Source organism: Camelus dromedarius, chromosome 11 (assembly GCF_036321535.1).
Source record: "Camelus dromedarius isolate mCamDro1 chromosome 11, mCamDro1.pat, whole genome shotgun sequence".
NCBI classification, from domain to species: domain Eukaryota; kingdom Metazoa; phylum Chordata; class Mammalia; order Artiodactyla; family Camelidae; genus Camelus; species Camelus dromedarius.
In genome coordinates, this window is record NC_087446.1 from 45,437,163 (window position 1) to 45,454,306 (window position 17,144).

At 39.2% G+C, this 17,144-nt stretch overlaps 1 protein-coding gene across 1 annotated transcript; it reads left to right on the top strand.

The window, feature by feature from the left end:
- Positions 1-774: 774 nt before the first annotated feature.
- On the top strand, positions 775-8,093 carry AVPR1A (arginine vasopressin receptor 1A). Its single transcript, XM_010980297.3, has 2 exons — positions 775-2,670; positions 4,943-8,093. Exons 1-2 carry the CDS (start codon positions 1,260-1,262, stop codon positions 5,227-5,229), a joined length of 1,698 nt encoding a protein of 565 aa, XP_010978599.3. The 5' UTR covers positions 775-1,259; the 3' UTR covers positions 5,230-8,093.
- Positions 8,094-17,144: the final 9,051 nt, after the last annotated feature.

A 17,144-nucleotide genomic window follows, 5' to 3' on the forward strand; every position in this document is an offset into this window, starting at 1 on the left:
AGAGCGGAGTTCTCACTGAGAACTGCGCCTCAGAAAATCTTTTGATTTCTTTGCCTACATTTCACAGATATTTTTTTCTGAGACAATCAACTTTATACCACCATCACATACACAAATATTCTGACCAAAAAGTCATGTTCATGGTATCTACAGAGTAGATGACCGTACAAAGTGTTTCTTTTTCTTCTTTCCTTCTTCTTTCGTGAAAAGACTCCCCCTTGCTGTCCGTCGAAGCATATCTTCACCAAAGTCAACACTCAGAGCTCACTGGAGAGCACTTGTGCTCGCCTCTGGCCCCGCAGCTGGACTCCAGCTGTTCAGAGTAACCAACAGATAGGTGATCTTTTCTGTCTTGCTTCAGAGAGCCTCTTTCCTGCTGGGAATTGCTCCTTTCTCAAGCGCAAGGAACCTGGCGCTTTTTCGCTCCGCTGCCCTGGACAGCGCTGCCTGGGCGGCCGCTCTCCAGCAGCTGCTTTGTCCACCCGAAGAGATGTCCCCACGAGTCAGCAGTAACCAGATGAAGTCCCCACGGGCCACTGTAGTCCAATACCCACCCATCTCCGCTGTGGGAGTCAGGCTTTCTCCCGGAGGGAACCCCAGGAATCTAGTTTAAAGAAAACTCCCTACGTCCCACCCACCTCCCCAACCCGCTCCCAGCCCCGGGGGAAACTGGAAAACCAGGAGGCACTCCTCTTCTCTGCGCTGTAGATACGCGCCCAGCAGCCATGTGGACTGCAGTGGGACAGGCGAGTGAGTCCTTCCGGTCCGCGAACGCAGGCAGGGTAACAAATAGCGGGCATCAAAGAAGTTACTGGGAAGAGAGAGCGCCCTTAAAGTCATTCAGTTGGCTACTCCGTAGGGAAGGGTGGAGAAGAGCCGTGACTGACGAAATTCCTGTAGCCAAATTGCCAACGGAATAAAATTAGCCAGATTGGCTACCCCAGGACGGGCAGACTCGCCGCGGAGCGAGAAACCCAGGCTGAAGCAGGTTGAGCCGTGCGCCAAGTTCAGGTGCAAAAGCGCGCAGGCCAGCTGGTAGACTCGGGATTTCTCGGTTACCACCTTGACAGCGTCTACTGAAGTCAAATGCTAGGTTAAGGTGACCCTTAAGGGAGGCTTGAGGAAATGGTGGTAAGACCTAAAAAGGCATGACACGTCCAGTTCGCCAAGTTTTTCAGAAGAGAAGAGCGGGAAAGCGCCACGACTCCCCGTTACGCCGATGAATACGCGAGTCTCCCAGCCCCACCCCTGCAGCCGTGATGCAAAGAGGACAAATCATGAACGTAGGAAAAGGGGCCAAAAAAAAAAAAAAAAAAAAAAAAAGAAAGAAAACCCCAGAGGGAGAGGGGAGGGAGGTGGTGAGAGGAGTCAGCGGGCAGTCTCCAACCACTAGGGCGAGAAGGAGCGCGGTCTGGGGAAACAAACTCCGCATAAATAATTTGAGTTCGGAGTCCAGTGCTTTCAGAGACTCGGAGTGCACCTCCCCAGCTTCGCCCGAATCGAGAAAAGGCAGAGCAGGGAAAGGGGCCAGAGACGCGACCGAGATCAGCCGAGGTGACAGGTGGGACGTTGCGCCGGGAAACACCCGCGGGAGGAAGAGCAGAGCCGGGCTCGCCGGGAGCGCGGGAAGAAGGGAGCGGAGGCGGGAAGGGAGCGGGCCTCGGAGGAAGCCCAGGAAGCGCTGCATGGACAGCATGCGTTTCTCCGGGAGCCCCGGCGCGGGGCCCGCTGGCAACTCCAGCCTGTGGTGGCCTCTGGCCGCCAGCGATGCCAACGCCAGCCGGGAAACGGAGGCGCTCGGAAAAGACGGCGATCCGCAGAGGGACGAGCGCAACGAGGAGGTGGCCAAGCTGGAGATCGCTGTGCTAGCCGTGATTTTCGTGGTGGCCGTGCTGGGTAACAGCAGTGTATTGCTGGCGCTGCACCGCACGCCCTCCAAAAAGTCCCGCATGCACCTCTTCATCCGCCACCTCAGCCTAGCAGACCTGGCCGTCGCTTTCTTCCAGGTGCTGCCTCAGCTGTGCTGGGACATCACCTACCGTTTCCGTGGACCCGACGGGCTGTGCCGCGTGGTGAAGCACCTGCAGGTGTTCGCCATGTTCGCCTCGGCTTACATGCTCGTGGTCATGACCGCCGACCGCTACATCGCTGTGTGCCACCCGCTGAAGACGCTGCAGCAGCCCGCGCGCCGCTCGCGCCTCATGATCGCCGCCGCCTGGGTGCTGAGCTTCGTGCTGAGCACGCCGCAGTACTTCGTCTTCTCCGTGGTCGAGGTGAACAACGTCACCAAGGCCTACGACTGCTGGGCCAACTTCATCCAGCCCTGGGGGCTCCCCGCCTACGTGACCTGGATGACCGGCGGCATCTTTGTGGCGCCCGTGGTCATCCTTGGTACTTGCTACGGCTTCATCTGCTACCACATCTGGCGCAACGTCCGCGGAAAGACAGCAGCGCGCCAGGAGAAGGGTAACCGCGCCAAGGGCGCGGGTGGCACCTTCCACAAGGGGCTCCTGCTCGAGCCGTGTGTCAGCAGTGTGAAGATCATTTCCCGCGCCAAGATCCGCACGGTGAAGATGACCTTCGTCATCGTGACGGCTTACATCGTTTGCTGGGCGCCCTTTTTCATCATCCAGATGTGGTCTGTCTGGGATAAGAATTTGCTCTGGGTCGGTAGGTGTCGGGACGATGGAGGAAGGTGCAGGAAATGGGGCCGCGTGTGGGGGGTGGGGGAGGAGGGAGAGGAAACAGAATTTCTTTTCATAATTTCCTCTATGTTAATAGTTCTTAAACTTCTGTGTGCATAAGAATGACATCTTGCGTGAGATTGTTAAAAGGCAAGTTCGTGGGGTCCCCACCCCAGACATTTTGATTCAGTAGATCTTGAATGAGGCTCCGGAATCTGCACTTGTAGCATGCAATGATAATGCTCCTAAAAGCACAAATTCAGAAACTGTGCCCTACAGTCAGCCACACAATTACAAAACAGAATAAAGACTTTTTTTTTTTTTTGCGAAAGCACTAACCACTGTGTTAATACCCCTGCTTTGAAGTTTATTAGATTCAGAGAAATATTTTTGTTGTCACAACTGCTTTTTGCTAGCTTGTGAAAAATATCATAATGTAAAAATTAAATCAGTAATTTTAATCTGGCATTTAGCTAATGTTCCATTTCCTATCATAATCTTTTAACTTTTTCCTACAATTACCTTAACAATTTCCCCCAGTATTTCAAAGCAGGACTATTGATAAACTCTGAATGTTTTTTAGGCTAATTCATTAGTCTTTAGCACTAACTTGACCACACAGCTGTACACCTCTCCACACAATTCTTGTAATCGTTTTCTGAGAATGTCCTCTGCACCCACTAGGTTGTGTGATTTTAGTTCCTTCAAAAACTAGAAAAACTAATTTCACAAGAACTTACCCCCAAAACATTATTTAATAATGTAGTTTGAAAAAAATCTTTTTGTTTAATAAGGAAAAAAATTTTTCAAATCAAATATATTATAGAAATAATACTGACAAAAACTGTAGTTGGGAAATAGGTATCTGGGAAGGAGTGTCCCCTTTTGTTATTTGGAATTGGAGTAGGAAGTATTTGTGATATACTTTGAAAATCGTATGTGCAAATAAAACACTGGAGAGTGAATTTATTTCAAACAAATAAAAATTCTTGCATGGCTATAATAGCACCGATGATGAAAACTACAACATAAATGCTATATATTTGGTTTACCACTTCCTGTCTTGCTTGATCCTGGCAGCCGCTTAATTATTGCCAATCAAATAAAAACTTTCAGTCTACTTATTGCTTTATCAGGATTTAGACACAATTACTAAAAAATTCTTCACTTGTGCATAGGTATGTTAATGATTTCCATTCTTTTTGAGAACAGTCTTAGCCATGGATCATGATCACCTTTAACAGTAGTGTCAGCACAAAGTATGATTAAATAACCTGTAATTTATTCTGGCATAACATGAGTGAAGAGATCCAGGTTTATATTTAATAATCCAGGGAAAGTCAGCCCTTGCTGATTATTCTTATCTTTAGAAAAGGTATACTATGAGGGCAACAGCTCTACTGTGAAAGGTTATAATATTTATGTAGCTTATCAGTGCAAATACATATAAAATAATTCAAAAGACTGTTAGAATTTCCAAATTCATCTGTTCTTAATAATGTAATTCAATTGTTCAATCCACAAAGATGGTTTTCTTTTAAAATTAAAAGAAGCTTCTCTTTTTTCTTTTAATTTTTTTTAATGGAGGTACTGGGGATTGAACCTAGGACCTTGTGCATGTTAAGTCAGCACTCTACCACTGAGCTATTACCCTGCTCCCAAAGAAATTTCTAATTAACCAAAGAAAAACAACCAAACATTGTATCCTTCAGAGACCTATATTTCAACTATTCCCTTCTGTATAGTTTTCTTATTAAAAGGACATGTCTAATTTTAAAAATTAAAAAAAAAACTAAACAAGTTCCATAATGTCATATTTTTGCCTGAGTTATTAGGATAGATACAATTTGGTATACATGTCTATTGACTCTGGAAATTTCACTGCAATTACAGCCATTCTGTAAGTGTGGTGCCCATTGGCACATGCTAGTGCTAACACAAAGGATTCAAAAATTTTTAAATAAATTATTTAATATTCTTAACCCTTTGAAAGTTCCACTGGTTCAATTTAAATATTTTAATGGTGGTTTAAAATACCTGAATCACTTTCAAAGTCTCTTGCTTACAAAAATATTTTATAACCATGCAATTTCCATACACCAGCCATTTTGCTGACTGATAAACAAAATACTTCATTTTCTATATTGACCCATAACATTTTCCCCACTTTCATTAATCAATGGAAAAATGAGTTTATCCACTGTTCAGTTATTTGCATCTGACTATTTAAATTCTCTCCCCTAATGTTTTCCATACAGAGTCCGAAAACCCAGCCACCACCATCACTGCATTGCTGGCCTCCTTGAATAGTTGCTGCAATCCCTGGATATACATGTTTTTTAGTGGCCATCTCCTGCAAGACTGTGTCCAGAGCTTCCCATGCTGCCAAAACATGAAGCAAACGTTCAACAAAGGAGATTCTGACAGTATGAGCCGAAGACAGACTTCTTTCACTAACAACAGAAGCCCGACAAACAGTATGGGCACATGGAAAGACTCGCCTAAATCTTCCAAGTCCATCAAATTCATTCCTGTTTCAACCTGACTCTTGTTAATGGACTTTTTGACCCGTTGGCTGAATCCAGCGAGAAACTATTAGAACAAATGAACTTACATGAGATAAGCATAAATCAATTTCTTGGGTACAAGATTGTGTTTCTAGTTGCATTTTCAACATTGCTACAACACAGAGCTATGAATTGTTTTATTTGGAATGTTAATTTAAAAAAAAACATCCTACACTAAAATTTGCAGGCCTAGTTCCCAGAAATAACAGAAGTTGTATTTCTGAAGGAAAAATCATAACCACCCTGGCTGTATATTTTGCTGTAGGTTTCTTTTCTTTTTATTTCTGACATAACTAAGGCTTGATTGATTCAGAAGTCATACAGTGTAGGGGCATTATTGCTGAAAAAAAATGAGCTCGTTATCAGCCTTAGTGTTTGAAAGGAATCAGAAGAGATTTCGGAGAAATTGTTTCCAGCCAATAAAGTCAATTTATGTATCAGAAAATGTAGCCTCAAACTGTGGCCGGGGGATGGGCATGGTGCCTTGGAGAGGCATGCGTACTTGAGGCATACTGAGCAGGGGGTGCCCTTTCCAGAGGGGAAAGAGGCAAGTTCTGTTAGAAGATATAAATCACCTAAATTTAAAATCAGTAACGTTAGAACTGGCAGTTCCTTCTTTTGGTTCCTCATATTTTGTTGGTTGTAAACAGCAGGATTACCAAGATGCTGAAGGTTAGAGACAAAACTGGCCAATAATATCTTTTTTTTTTGTCCTGTAGCAAGGTCGCTTTAAAGCCATATTTGTATGAGGAATGCTCAGTTTTATTAGAAGGGTAGATTGCCCAAGGTACTATGTAGACTTTCTCGAGAAGACTGTAAACATGTTTTGATCAGTGTTACGTTATATCCTTACGTAACACGTGCTATGCTGGATATTAACACCATCAGTGCTTCACATTTGGGGGGTCCAGATTCATAGATAATGTAAGAGTCTCCTGAAGAATGACTCAGGATATTGAGTGTCCCCTCCTCATGTTTAAGTAATAACTTGGTCTTCCCTTCCGATCTCCTACCCATCTAACAGTTTCATAGTAGAGGAGAAGCAGGGTTGGGGGCAGGATGAGGTGGGGAGATAAAAAGACAGCAATTCTGCCTTTAGTCTGGCTTCCTTCATGATTAAATGTATGACTTTAGGCAGATGACTTAAAAATGCATAAAGCCTCCATGTCCTTGGCTGTACAATGGAGCTGACAACATTTACCTCACAGGGATGTTGTGAGAACTAAACGGAATCACTTGTGTGAAAAGATCTTCATAAACTGTCAAGTGCTATATGAATGTTGATATTCTTCGGTCGGGGTGGGGGTTGGGGGACAGGGGTCTTCAAAATTGCCCAGCTTTTTCCTGTTTACTTTTCATCGACCAGAATTTCTTGGTTTCATGTCTGGGATATAAAAATCCTAAAATGTAAATATAGCTCTGCTGATTCATTGGAAAGCATTGCCAGTGGCCAACTAAAGTCTAAGTCCTGTCTAATCAAAGTTTTCCAATTTAAAGAGAGAACCTGCTTTCCTTTGAAAGCAGGTAAATCAAAGCCAGCCAAGAGCATCAATTTCTTTCATTTCTAAACAGTAATGAATTACAACACTACTTGGCTGTTGTTACTGCATTTTTTTAGCTATTTTGTCTGGCTCCTTCACCTTCTTGGAGACCATGCAATGACTTGAGAATACATCATAAATATTTTGCATCCCTTAGAGGAAGTAATAGTTCTTTTAATAGAATTTTTCTTTTTTTAACTTTGTAGATAAGAAACTGAGGACTGAATGGCACTGTGAGAACTTGGAACCATCAACCTCACTCCTCTTCATTCTCCTATCTTTCCAAATTCTCAGGCCTTTTACTCCCTAGATTGATAAGCCTAAAAACATGTTTGCAGATGTCTTACAGAGACTGAGCACTCAGGTTTTAGAATTCTGCTTTTTAAAAGTAACAAAGGGCACTGTCCATTATGAGCCATCAATAAAGTTAATCAATTCTTCATTACTTGAGTCAAAGCAGCATCTCTGTATCCTTGCCCTCTGTTAACGTTGCCAGCCCTTTTCACAACTTCTCTCTGACCACTCAAAGCAAAAGTTTTTTGGGTTGGAACAAAGATGAGTCCACTTTTTTTGTAAATCCAATTCCAAACCTCATGGTTCTTGTATAGATTGTTTCAAAGTGCTGACGTGTATCACCAAGTAAATAAATTCAGTTTGAATCATTTCTAGGAACATCTTTCAAATAAGGTACATATTAACCTACCCAGCTGCTTTTTCTCTTTTTAAATACAACAGGAGATGAGATAGCAGCAAAGGGGCTAGAGAGACACCAGAAGATCTGAGTCTAGTTCTGCACTAGGCAAATATATGGTCTTGTTCTCTGTGGTTTCATCTGGGAAGCTTAACTTACCTAGCTGCTAAACATTCTTAATGTTATATACCCAGAAATGTCATTCTATGTCCCAAAACAATATTCCAAATTGGAAAAGTCCTGCTTGTCTATGCTGGGAAGGGATTTTTCTTTCTTGAGCAAAGAGAAGACCAGAGACATTATAACAAACAAAGGCTTGCAAACAAGGATAAATGTGTTGCCTCACCTTATTTTATTTTGCAGAGTTACCTGTGGGAAAATGCTCCAGGTACACAATATTAATGTATCTATGTGAGTATATGGAATGTAATTAATAAAAAAATCCACTGGTAAGAAGAAACTGATGGTACATCTATTGAGCATTTGATAAATATAAATTGATGATGATAAAACATTTTAAAGTACATACTAAATGCATAATGGGTTAATTTTTGGACATGTATCTTTAAAGTATAAAAATATCTTTGAAGGAAATTAGTGATATTCTTTGGTTAATTATATATTTGTCCTACACACAAACTTTCCATCATCGTCAAAGAAGTCTCATGCCATGACTGAGAAAAGGGTGTGGTTTTTAAAGAGAAAAAAATCAAGTACTCTTAATAACATGCAGTACGCTCCCAAACTTATTACAGTTATTAGAATGGACAATTATTGATGGCTAAAAAACACAACTTTCATTCTATTATTACACAAGTAAAGTAATCTGATTAAGTTAACATTTTATGTTTTTCCAACACTAAAACCTATTTTTTCTGGTGTAATTGGCACTCAAAGCTTTAAATTATAGCTTTAGAGTTTGACTCTACAACTAAAGTATAACTAGAAGCCATCTAGGGAAAAACTGAGCCTAATCATTAACCCCAAGTATCAGAGAATAGGCTCCTTTAAACCCACATAAATTGGGCCCTAATGGATTTTTATACCGGAGGCAACCACTCTGTTCAGAGTAAGCCCAGGGCAGGGCCGTCTGGGATGCTAGTCCTGAAGGTGTAGAAGCAGCCACTGTATCCCTGCCCTCTCCCTTCCTATGGCCTTTTTAGTACTACTCAGTGTCATCGGCAACACTTAACGTCATGACTAGCAAGTGGAGAGTAAATATTAGAGAATGCTTCCTGATTACAATCTGACCTCTGCCAATTTGAGCAAAAATTAAAGAGGTATTCATAAAAAGTTATTTCCTTTAAATCCCTAAGAGAGCCTTAAGTGGACTGAATCACACAAATTGTGTGATTTCATTGCACACATAGAATAATATTGTTCTAACTCAATTTTTAGGTACATTAAATTATCATAAATGAAAATGTATATGTGACCTATAGTATGTTAGCATCAAAATATACATTATGGGTGATAATTAAATGCCATTATTTTTTCTTTTTATTATGTATATATATAAAATACATGTATCACATCTTTTTATATTAATTAATATTTGAAAATTTTAAAATGTTAAAGAGTGAATTAAGTAATTTGTGTTCCAAGATCAAGTCAGCAAATTCAGAAAGGGAAATCTGAGAATAAATCTAATAGTAATATCACAATAATTGACAGTTAGTATTAATATAAAATAACTGGTATTTCCACCCATGAAAGTAGTTGTCTTTATATCACAGGATTTCTGACTTAATATATTCTATTATACTTTAGCTCATTATTGTAACAAATTTATTAAGAATTAATGTTGTACATTTAGTATTCCATTTTTGGAACTATTTTTCAAATGTTACAGTATCACATATCTTATCATGCTATTAGAACTTCAGTGTGTTTTCTTCGGGTAACTGTATGATCATGGTTTTGATGGGTGTTGAAATCTTTTGTGATTGTATCTAATATTCGGTCCTTTAGAGAAAAAAATGGTTTGTGATATTATACTGAAATAACTATTGTATTTATTATTCACTTTTATTGTGTATTAGCTTGATCTATAAATAAAAATAAATATCAAATTTGTTTGAAGAATGGACAAAGAAGGTATGTGTGTGTGTATACACACACATACAATGGACTATTAAACCCAGCCATAAAAAGAAATTCTGACATTTGCAGAAACATGAATGGACCTAGAGAATATTATGCTTAGTGAAATAAATCAGACAGAGAAAGGCAAATACTAAATGATATCATCGTGTGTATATATATATACACACACATACACACACACATATATATATATACCACTTACATGTGGAACCTAAAAATAACACAAATAAATGTATAGCAAAACAGAAACAGACTCCCAGATATAGAAAACAAACTTATGGTTACCAAAGGGGAGAGAGAAGGGAAGAGGGACAAATTAGGGGTATAGGATTAACAGATACAAACTACTATGTATAAAGTAGATAAGCAACAAGGATAAATTGTATAGTACAGGGAATTATAGTCATTATCTTATAATAACTTATAATGGAGTATAATCTAATCTGCAAAAATACTGGATCACTATGTTACACACCTGAAGCTAATATTATAAAACAACTATACTTCAATAAAAAACATGTTTGATCAAAAGAAAGGAAAAATAAATATCAAATTTGTCTGAAATAATTCTCTTATAGCCTAGCTTAATAATGAAGTATATTTCAAGTTAATTATGCTGATTTTGAAAAAACAGACTTGCTTTACACGAGTAGCTATTGATAGGTTTATACTTGAGCACAAATATGTTATATCTATATTCTTCAACTATAGCAAGAACAGGTGAAACTTTGTAACTGTCTTTTCAATAAATTATAATCACAAAAGCAACTTACTTTTTTTACAGTATGTATTAAGACAACCAAAAATTGGGTTACCTGAAATCATATGTGTCATCCTAGCCTAAAAATGTCATCTCAGTTTATTTTTTCTAGAAATTGGTGAGACTGACTTCTGGGCCCAAATATCAAGACTTTTCTCATTTAAGTCTTTAAAATTGAAATTCTTTACTCCACAGGCTAATGAACTCAAATCATATTAACTTTCAACTTATGTTGTAACATTTTGTTTTTCTCTTACAAATGAAACCCTAATAACATTAACTAAAAGGCTTATTTGGGGTTTGGCTTAAATTCTAGAAACAGTGAATGCTCGGAATGGAAGAAAGGGAATTTGAAGCCTATTTTAAAATACTGGGTTTTTTTTTTTCAAAACTCACTGTTATTTTAAAACACTTAAAATTTTAAGAATAAATAGGATTTCTACCAAAGCATATTTTCACAAAGTTCTATGAATCAGGTAGAACTAAAATAATAGTGCCACTGTATACCAGAAGAGACTCATAAAGAAATGCACTAGCATAGAATTCATTCTTTCATTCATTTTCTATATTCATCCTTTCTTAATCTCTGGAGTTAAATATTTCTTTCCTTCTGCTTCCTAGGTGCCCTCTAAACACTTTCACTATGACACATATAAAAATGACTTGCACTGTTGGTTTATTGGTCTGCCTTCTCCATGACAGTCATATTATGTTTATCTTTAAAATAAAAGATACGTCCTTTTCACATTTCCATCTGCATATGGTAGATGCTGTCTATAATACAGATATTGCAAATACAGATATATATGGTAATCCATATGTTAAACATTGTGAGAGTTTAATAACAGTGAGAAGCTTTAATTACAAGAAGCAGCATTGTATGATTAAAAAAAAAAAAGTACTAAACCAAGGAATCAAAAATCCCAGTTTTCCACCGTCGATAGCAGAACAGCCTTGGGAAAATCACTTGAATGAATTTGGAGAGTCTAAGTGATATCATCTTGGTTGAAAAAAATGAATTTACTGATTCAAATTCAAACTTAAAATAATCTTATTAGAAAGGCTTTGTCACCACCACAGTAATGGGCACTTGTCCCTAAGCACAACTCAGTGGCAATTCAGCAGATCTGAAGTTAAAGTGTATATTTATCCCCCTCCACAAATCCCAGCTACCATGGTTCACCAAGTCATCCATGTTTTGACCACAGCCACATCTCATTAACTTGTGTGTCCCAAGTATCTACTGCCTGGACGGATGTCTTAAATCTCGAGCTCTCTGCGCTCACTCTTTAATATCCAAATAAAATAGTTTTAACCTCATTTTATGTGTTGTGCAAAGTTTGTGACTTTCCCTAGATCTAAGAGGAATCCTGAATACTATTATCAATTCCTCCTTCTGTTCAACTCTCAGTCCACAGCTCATTAGTTTACTTCTCATGACTTTTTCTTTACTCCTTCTCCCTAACACTTCTTCTGACAACTCTCTGAGCACTTGGTTGTCCTGAGTGATGAGATTCCTCTGAAGGATGGCATATCATTTAGGGGTTTAGCTCATGCCTCAGAAGAGACAGTCATTCATACGTACTGTTTTAAAGATCCATGGCCATCCCTTCTAAGGGGGATTAATCACTAATTACTCTTGCCTTTAGGACTTCGCTGGCTGCCATCTTACTCACATTTCTTCTCTCAACGAAAACCCCAAATCCTTGTTTTTCCAAAGCCAGAAATTAACCTTTCTTCCACTTCATTTTGTAGAATTATTTAACTTTTATTTGTCTAAAACATTCTTACTTAGACTTTGTCTTTCAATGCATTGTCTGTAAGGTATTTTCTCAAGCAGAAGAGCCATTCTCATCCCCAAAGGAATGTTGTCTTTTTCCAAGATCAAAGAGTTCAAGCTGCATTGAGCTTTCTAAATAGCCTCTTTTTTCATTTTTTTATACTTGTAATGAAGCAGATATAGGGTACCTAAATAATTCAGATTTTGTCTTTTTTATGCATTTGTGTAACTTTCGCACAATTGATATTTCTCAGTGTTGGACTGCCCTCTGTTCCCACAGGTATACAGTTATAAGACCATCTCAAAATACTTTATCAGATAGTCACCTCACAATACTTTAAGGTGGAGGCCAATTTGGGATGACTGGTTTTCTCTTCCTTTTTGATTATTGTATATATTCTTTTTTGCTCATGTAGAAATTCTATACCATCCCTTTCCATAGCAGTCAAGCATAAGCAAATGCACAGGGTAATGTGAAATACAGCTAATAGATACAGATAAATAATATATGTTACTTTTCAGAGCAGTTTTAAGTTCACAGTGAAATTGAGTGGAAAGTACAGAGGTATCCCATATATCCCCTACCCCTACACATGCATCACCTCTCCCATTATCAGCATCCCCTACCGCAGTGGTACATTTGCTATAATCTATGAGCCTACATTGACACATCATTATCACCCAGAGTCCAAAGTTTACATTACAGTTGTACATTCTGTGGCTTTGGACAAATGTGTAACGACATGTACCACCATTAGAGTATCATACAGAGTATTCTCCTCTCTGCTCCACTATTCATCCCTCCCACACCCTCATCCCACCCAGAAACCACTGATCTATTTACTCTCTCTCTATATATATAGTTTTTTGTGTTATATTTTTGTTGCTACTGTGTCTTTAATGCCCTGACCTAGATCTTTGCTCCAGCTTACCTAATTATTAATGTAAAACAGTATCATATAACATAGATTCAGCAACAACTCTAAGATATTTTAAAACAAATGGAAACACAAGAAAACCATCCTGTGACAGTTAATCTTCCACCTGGCCCCAGACATTTGTCAAAACTCCTGCTAAAGACATTTATACTCCTCTCCTCTTTCCCCTTTTCCCTCCCCCTCATTCCAGCTCTGAAGCATTCTCTCTTTCCCCGCCTCTGCTTTCTAGCTGTGGCTCAGCTTTTAGGCAATAGCACCAGAATGTTCAAAGGAACAGGGCTCTTTCACAAGCTGAATGTGACTGACGTGCCTTGCCCTGCAGTTCGTCAATGAGAAATGTAGAACCAAGAACATGAAAAAAATGCTTACTCTTAAGGAGCTCTTGAAAGGAAAAGAACAGTCTATAAACAGTGATAGCCCTTAGAAAACCCGAAGAATCCAAACACTGTCTTTGGAGGTAACAAAGCTTGGATAAGAGTCTTCTCTAACTCCAATTGAAAAAAAAAAAAAAAAAAAAAAAAAAGCAACACCAACACACAAAATATGAACATTTTAGAGGTATTTCAACTGATAATTAGCCTTCAGTTGTTTCGTTTTTGTAGAAACACCACTTACTACTGCATCAAAATAACCTACCCTACTCCTTAACCAAAATCGTGCAGAAAATGGTTAAGCTGCTTGGGGTGGAAACAGTGACAAAGAGAGGAAGAAAATCAGCCATTTGGAAGTTTTTGTAAATATGTATAAATGTCTTTTCCTTTCATTTCTATTTTAAGTTACAACATATCTAGGGAAGAATTCTGAAGGAACTTCAATAGGGTGGTTACAGTCTAGATAACTATAAAAATCAGCCTCCAGGGATTTTCTTTAATGGCTTACTTACCTAAGCAAAACTAGTAATTCCCTTTAATAAATACACAAACCATTCAACACAGAAAGGGAGCTGTAATCTTTAGTACATAGAAATATTTAACATATAGTCAATGGGTGATTACACACATAGTTTGGGAATGAATGTTTTGAGTAGGTGAATAAGATATTTTTTGGTGTAAAACATGGTCTAAGTATATCAGAGTTCATCTGTTTCAAAACCATTCACTGCCCTTTCCGTTTGTGTTATGGGAGTGTGAGTCTGTGAATTTCAGTGCCTGCAGACATTCCAGGAGATATAAAAAGTTCCGGATCTTTGGAAAATAAAATGTTAATATGATTTATATCATCACTGGGATGAGGAGCTACTAAAATTAACCTTTACCATTTCGAACCTTTTGATTAATGAATTTCTCGTAGAAATTAGAAATGTGACCAGCTTAACAGTTCTATTGGTAAATGAAAGATGAAGAAAGTCCTACCATTAAGTTTTATGAATTTTAATATTCTTTCTGAATATTTTAGGCTTAATTGGGTATTATTTTTCTCTCTTGTTCAGAAGGGATAGATATATCAGAAAATACGTCTCTGGACATTTCAGGAAGTGGGGAGAAAAATTCTCATCAGCTGTACTTTTCAAACTTTGAACCCTATTTCTAGCCATCTTGTAGCATGCCCTTCCATCTGCCTGTCCATCTCTGGGTTGAGTCGGGGGCAGGGTGCTGGAGCTAAAGATAAGTCTCTATGCTAGACTATTTTATTTCTCAATCTGAAAATTCTTTCTCCTTCCCAGTAACTGGCACCAGGCATTGATGGTCCATCTAGCCCTGCAATGCAGCCTCTCATTAGCTTCTGCTACCCAGCCAGGCTCCAGCTGATGTGCACCTAGAGATCAACAACTTCCAGCTTGGCCTTTTAACCCTTGCCTACACAACTCCCATCAATCCACCTACATTCCTGTCCTCCTTCCTCAGAACAGAGCTTCTCCAGCATTAATGTGCAAATAACCTGGGGATCTTATTCAAACGCAGATTCTAAATCAATGGAGTCTGACTCACTAGGATGGATAAGATACTGGATTTCCAACAGCCTCCCATTGATTGCAAGGTTGCGGGTCTGGGTATCACACTCTTTGAGTAGCAAGGCCTTAGAGGATCTTGGGGCTTTTTTTCATTGTGAAGATGAAAAGTATTGCCTAACCATTTCAAGGTTTTATCCCAGATTGGTTCCATGTCTGGAGTATGGAGCCTCTGAAATGGCAAGATAAAAGCAAATTGTCCAGTCTGGTCACTTCCTGACAAGTGGTCTCTGAGGTTCCCTACTCCACATCTTGCACCAGAGTGTTGCCCTCGGGATTTCCATTTGGAGTTACCAGATTCCTGACCAGGGATGCAGAAACAAAGAGAATGGATCTGCGAACTCAAAGGCTAAAGTAAAAGTAACTTTAGAAAAAGAGTCTATGTTTCTGATAAAACAAGGGGAACACTACCCTCTAGTATAGAAGATTTCCCCTACCTAACTACCCTTTGATCACAATCTATCTCATAAAGACCAATCCTCTAAACCCTGTGTTTCTAAGGGAGACATCTGAGTGTCTCTCCCGTAATAAGTGTTCCCCACAGGCAAGATGGTGAAGCTGTACCCCCACAGCATCCAGACACAGTCATCTCATAGGCGCATCATTAATCTATTGAAAATGTTCTATCTGATAGATGCACATCTTTGCCTTTACTACACTTATCTCCATACTTTTAAATAATACACATGTTCTTTAATTTGTGTACTGATTTAAGTCACTTATTGACTTCCTGTTATAACAGGAGAGATTCAGCACACTTCCCTTCATCTTTCCTCTCCCCCTTCCCAACACAGCTCCACTACCAATAGTTGTTATTTTAATCATCAGTGCTACATCGTTATGCTGTAGAAAATAAGACTATAAACTCAAGAGTTTAAAAAGAAGATGGTAATCATTTATAAGAACTTCACTCCACTGGGGAAGAAAGCGGGAGCACACTCATGAGCCAGCATCAGGGCAACCACGTTCCTGGGCTCCACAACACTTGTAAATTACAGGCTTGCTTCTTACATGAGGACCACCGAAGACCCTCTCCAAGCAGTGCCTTGTAGTCAGCAGGGTTGGAGGAGTTTCAAATTATTCAAGTAGGAAAAACAGAGACCTCATAGTCCTCAAATTAGACCCTGTACAATGAGTAAAGAGCCTCAAAGAAGAGGTACTGAAAGCATGTATTTGAATGAGGTCACAGCACTTGTCCAGTAAAACATTTCTATGGGAAGTCACAATGCCCATCCAGGGAAGCAAAACATCAAGGATCTCTTTGACAATGGAAATTTGAAGCTTTTTTCTCCAGTTATTGACACGCAATACTTTAACAAGAGTATTTATGAAACAGAATCTACCCCTGGAGAAAAGTTTAAAAGAGCTGTCGTTTCATTGCCCATTTTCTAAACCTGATAGACACCGTCCTAAATATTAACCTTATAGCTTCACCCCTCATACTTAGGAAAAACTTATTACTTAAGTTAGGGAACTGAGATTCAGAGCACTTGCCAAAGACCACAGAGGCACCAAACGCAGAGCAAGAATTTAATATCAGGCCCATGAGAATATCGTTTGCTCTCACCAGTGAGGCTGTGCTGTTGCGGAGGAATGGGCAGTCTGCTATTACTGCCCCCTGCTTCTCTTTTACGTGTCATTTCCCTCTATTTTTTTTTAACAAAATGTGTTCAAATGAACAATTATACAATTAGTTACACCTCAGTATATATCACCTCTCCAATAAAGTATTAACATGTTAATTTTTTTCACCATGAATGAAATGCATGTCTTTTCCCCTAATTTAAAGGTATCTAAGGCCTTAGGAGACTAGATAAACTTGTATTTTTGTGAGCATTTCTGAAATCATTCCACATATATATCAATCCAATCCTTTTACAGACTTAAATCTCTAAATAGAAATTAGACTCTGCTGGAAAATTTCCCCCATTCTCAGAAGCTCTGAGTAAACTTTCTAGCACAGGGCTGGCACCCAGGAGACACATGATATGCATCAGTTTTCATGCCTTTTCAGCCCCTTATATTGTTAATTGCAAATACGTTACATATTGTCCTCTATAATGACAGTGTTTATTCACTTAATATTTATTGGAGATCTGGCCAAGATGGTGGAATCGAGGGACATGCAG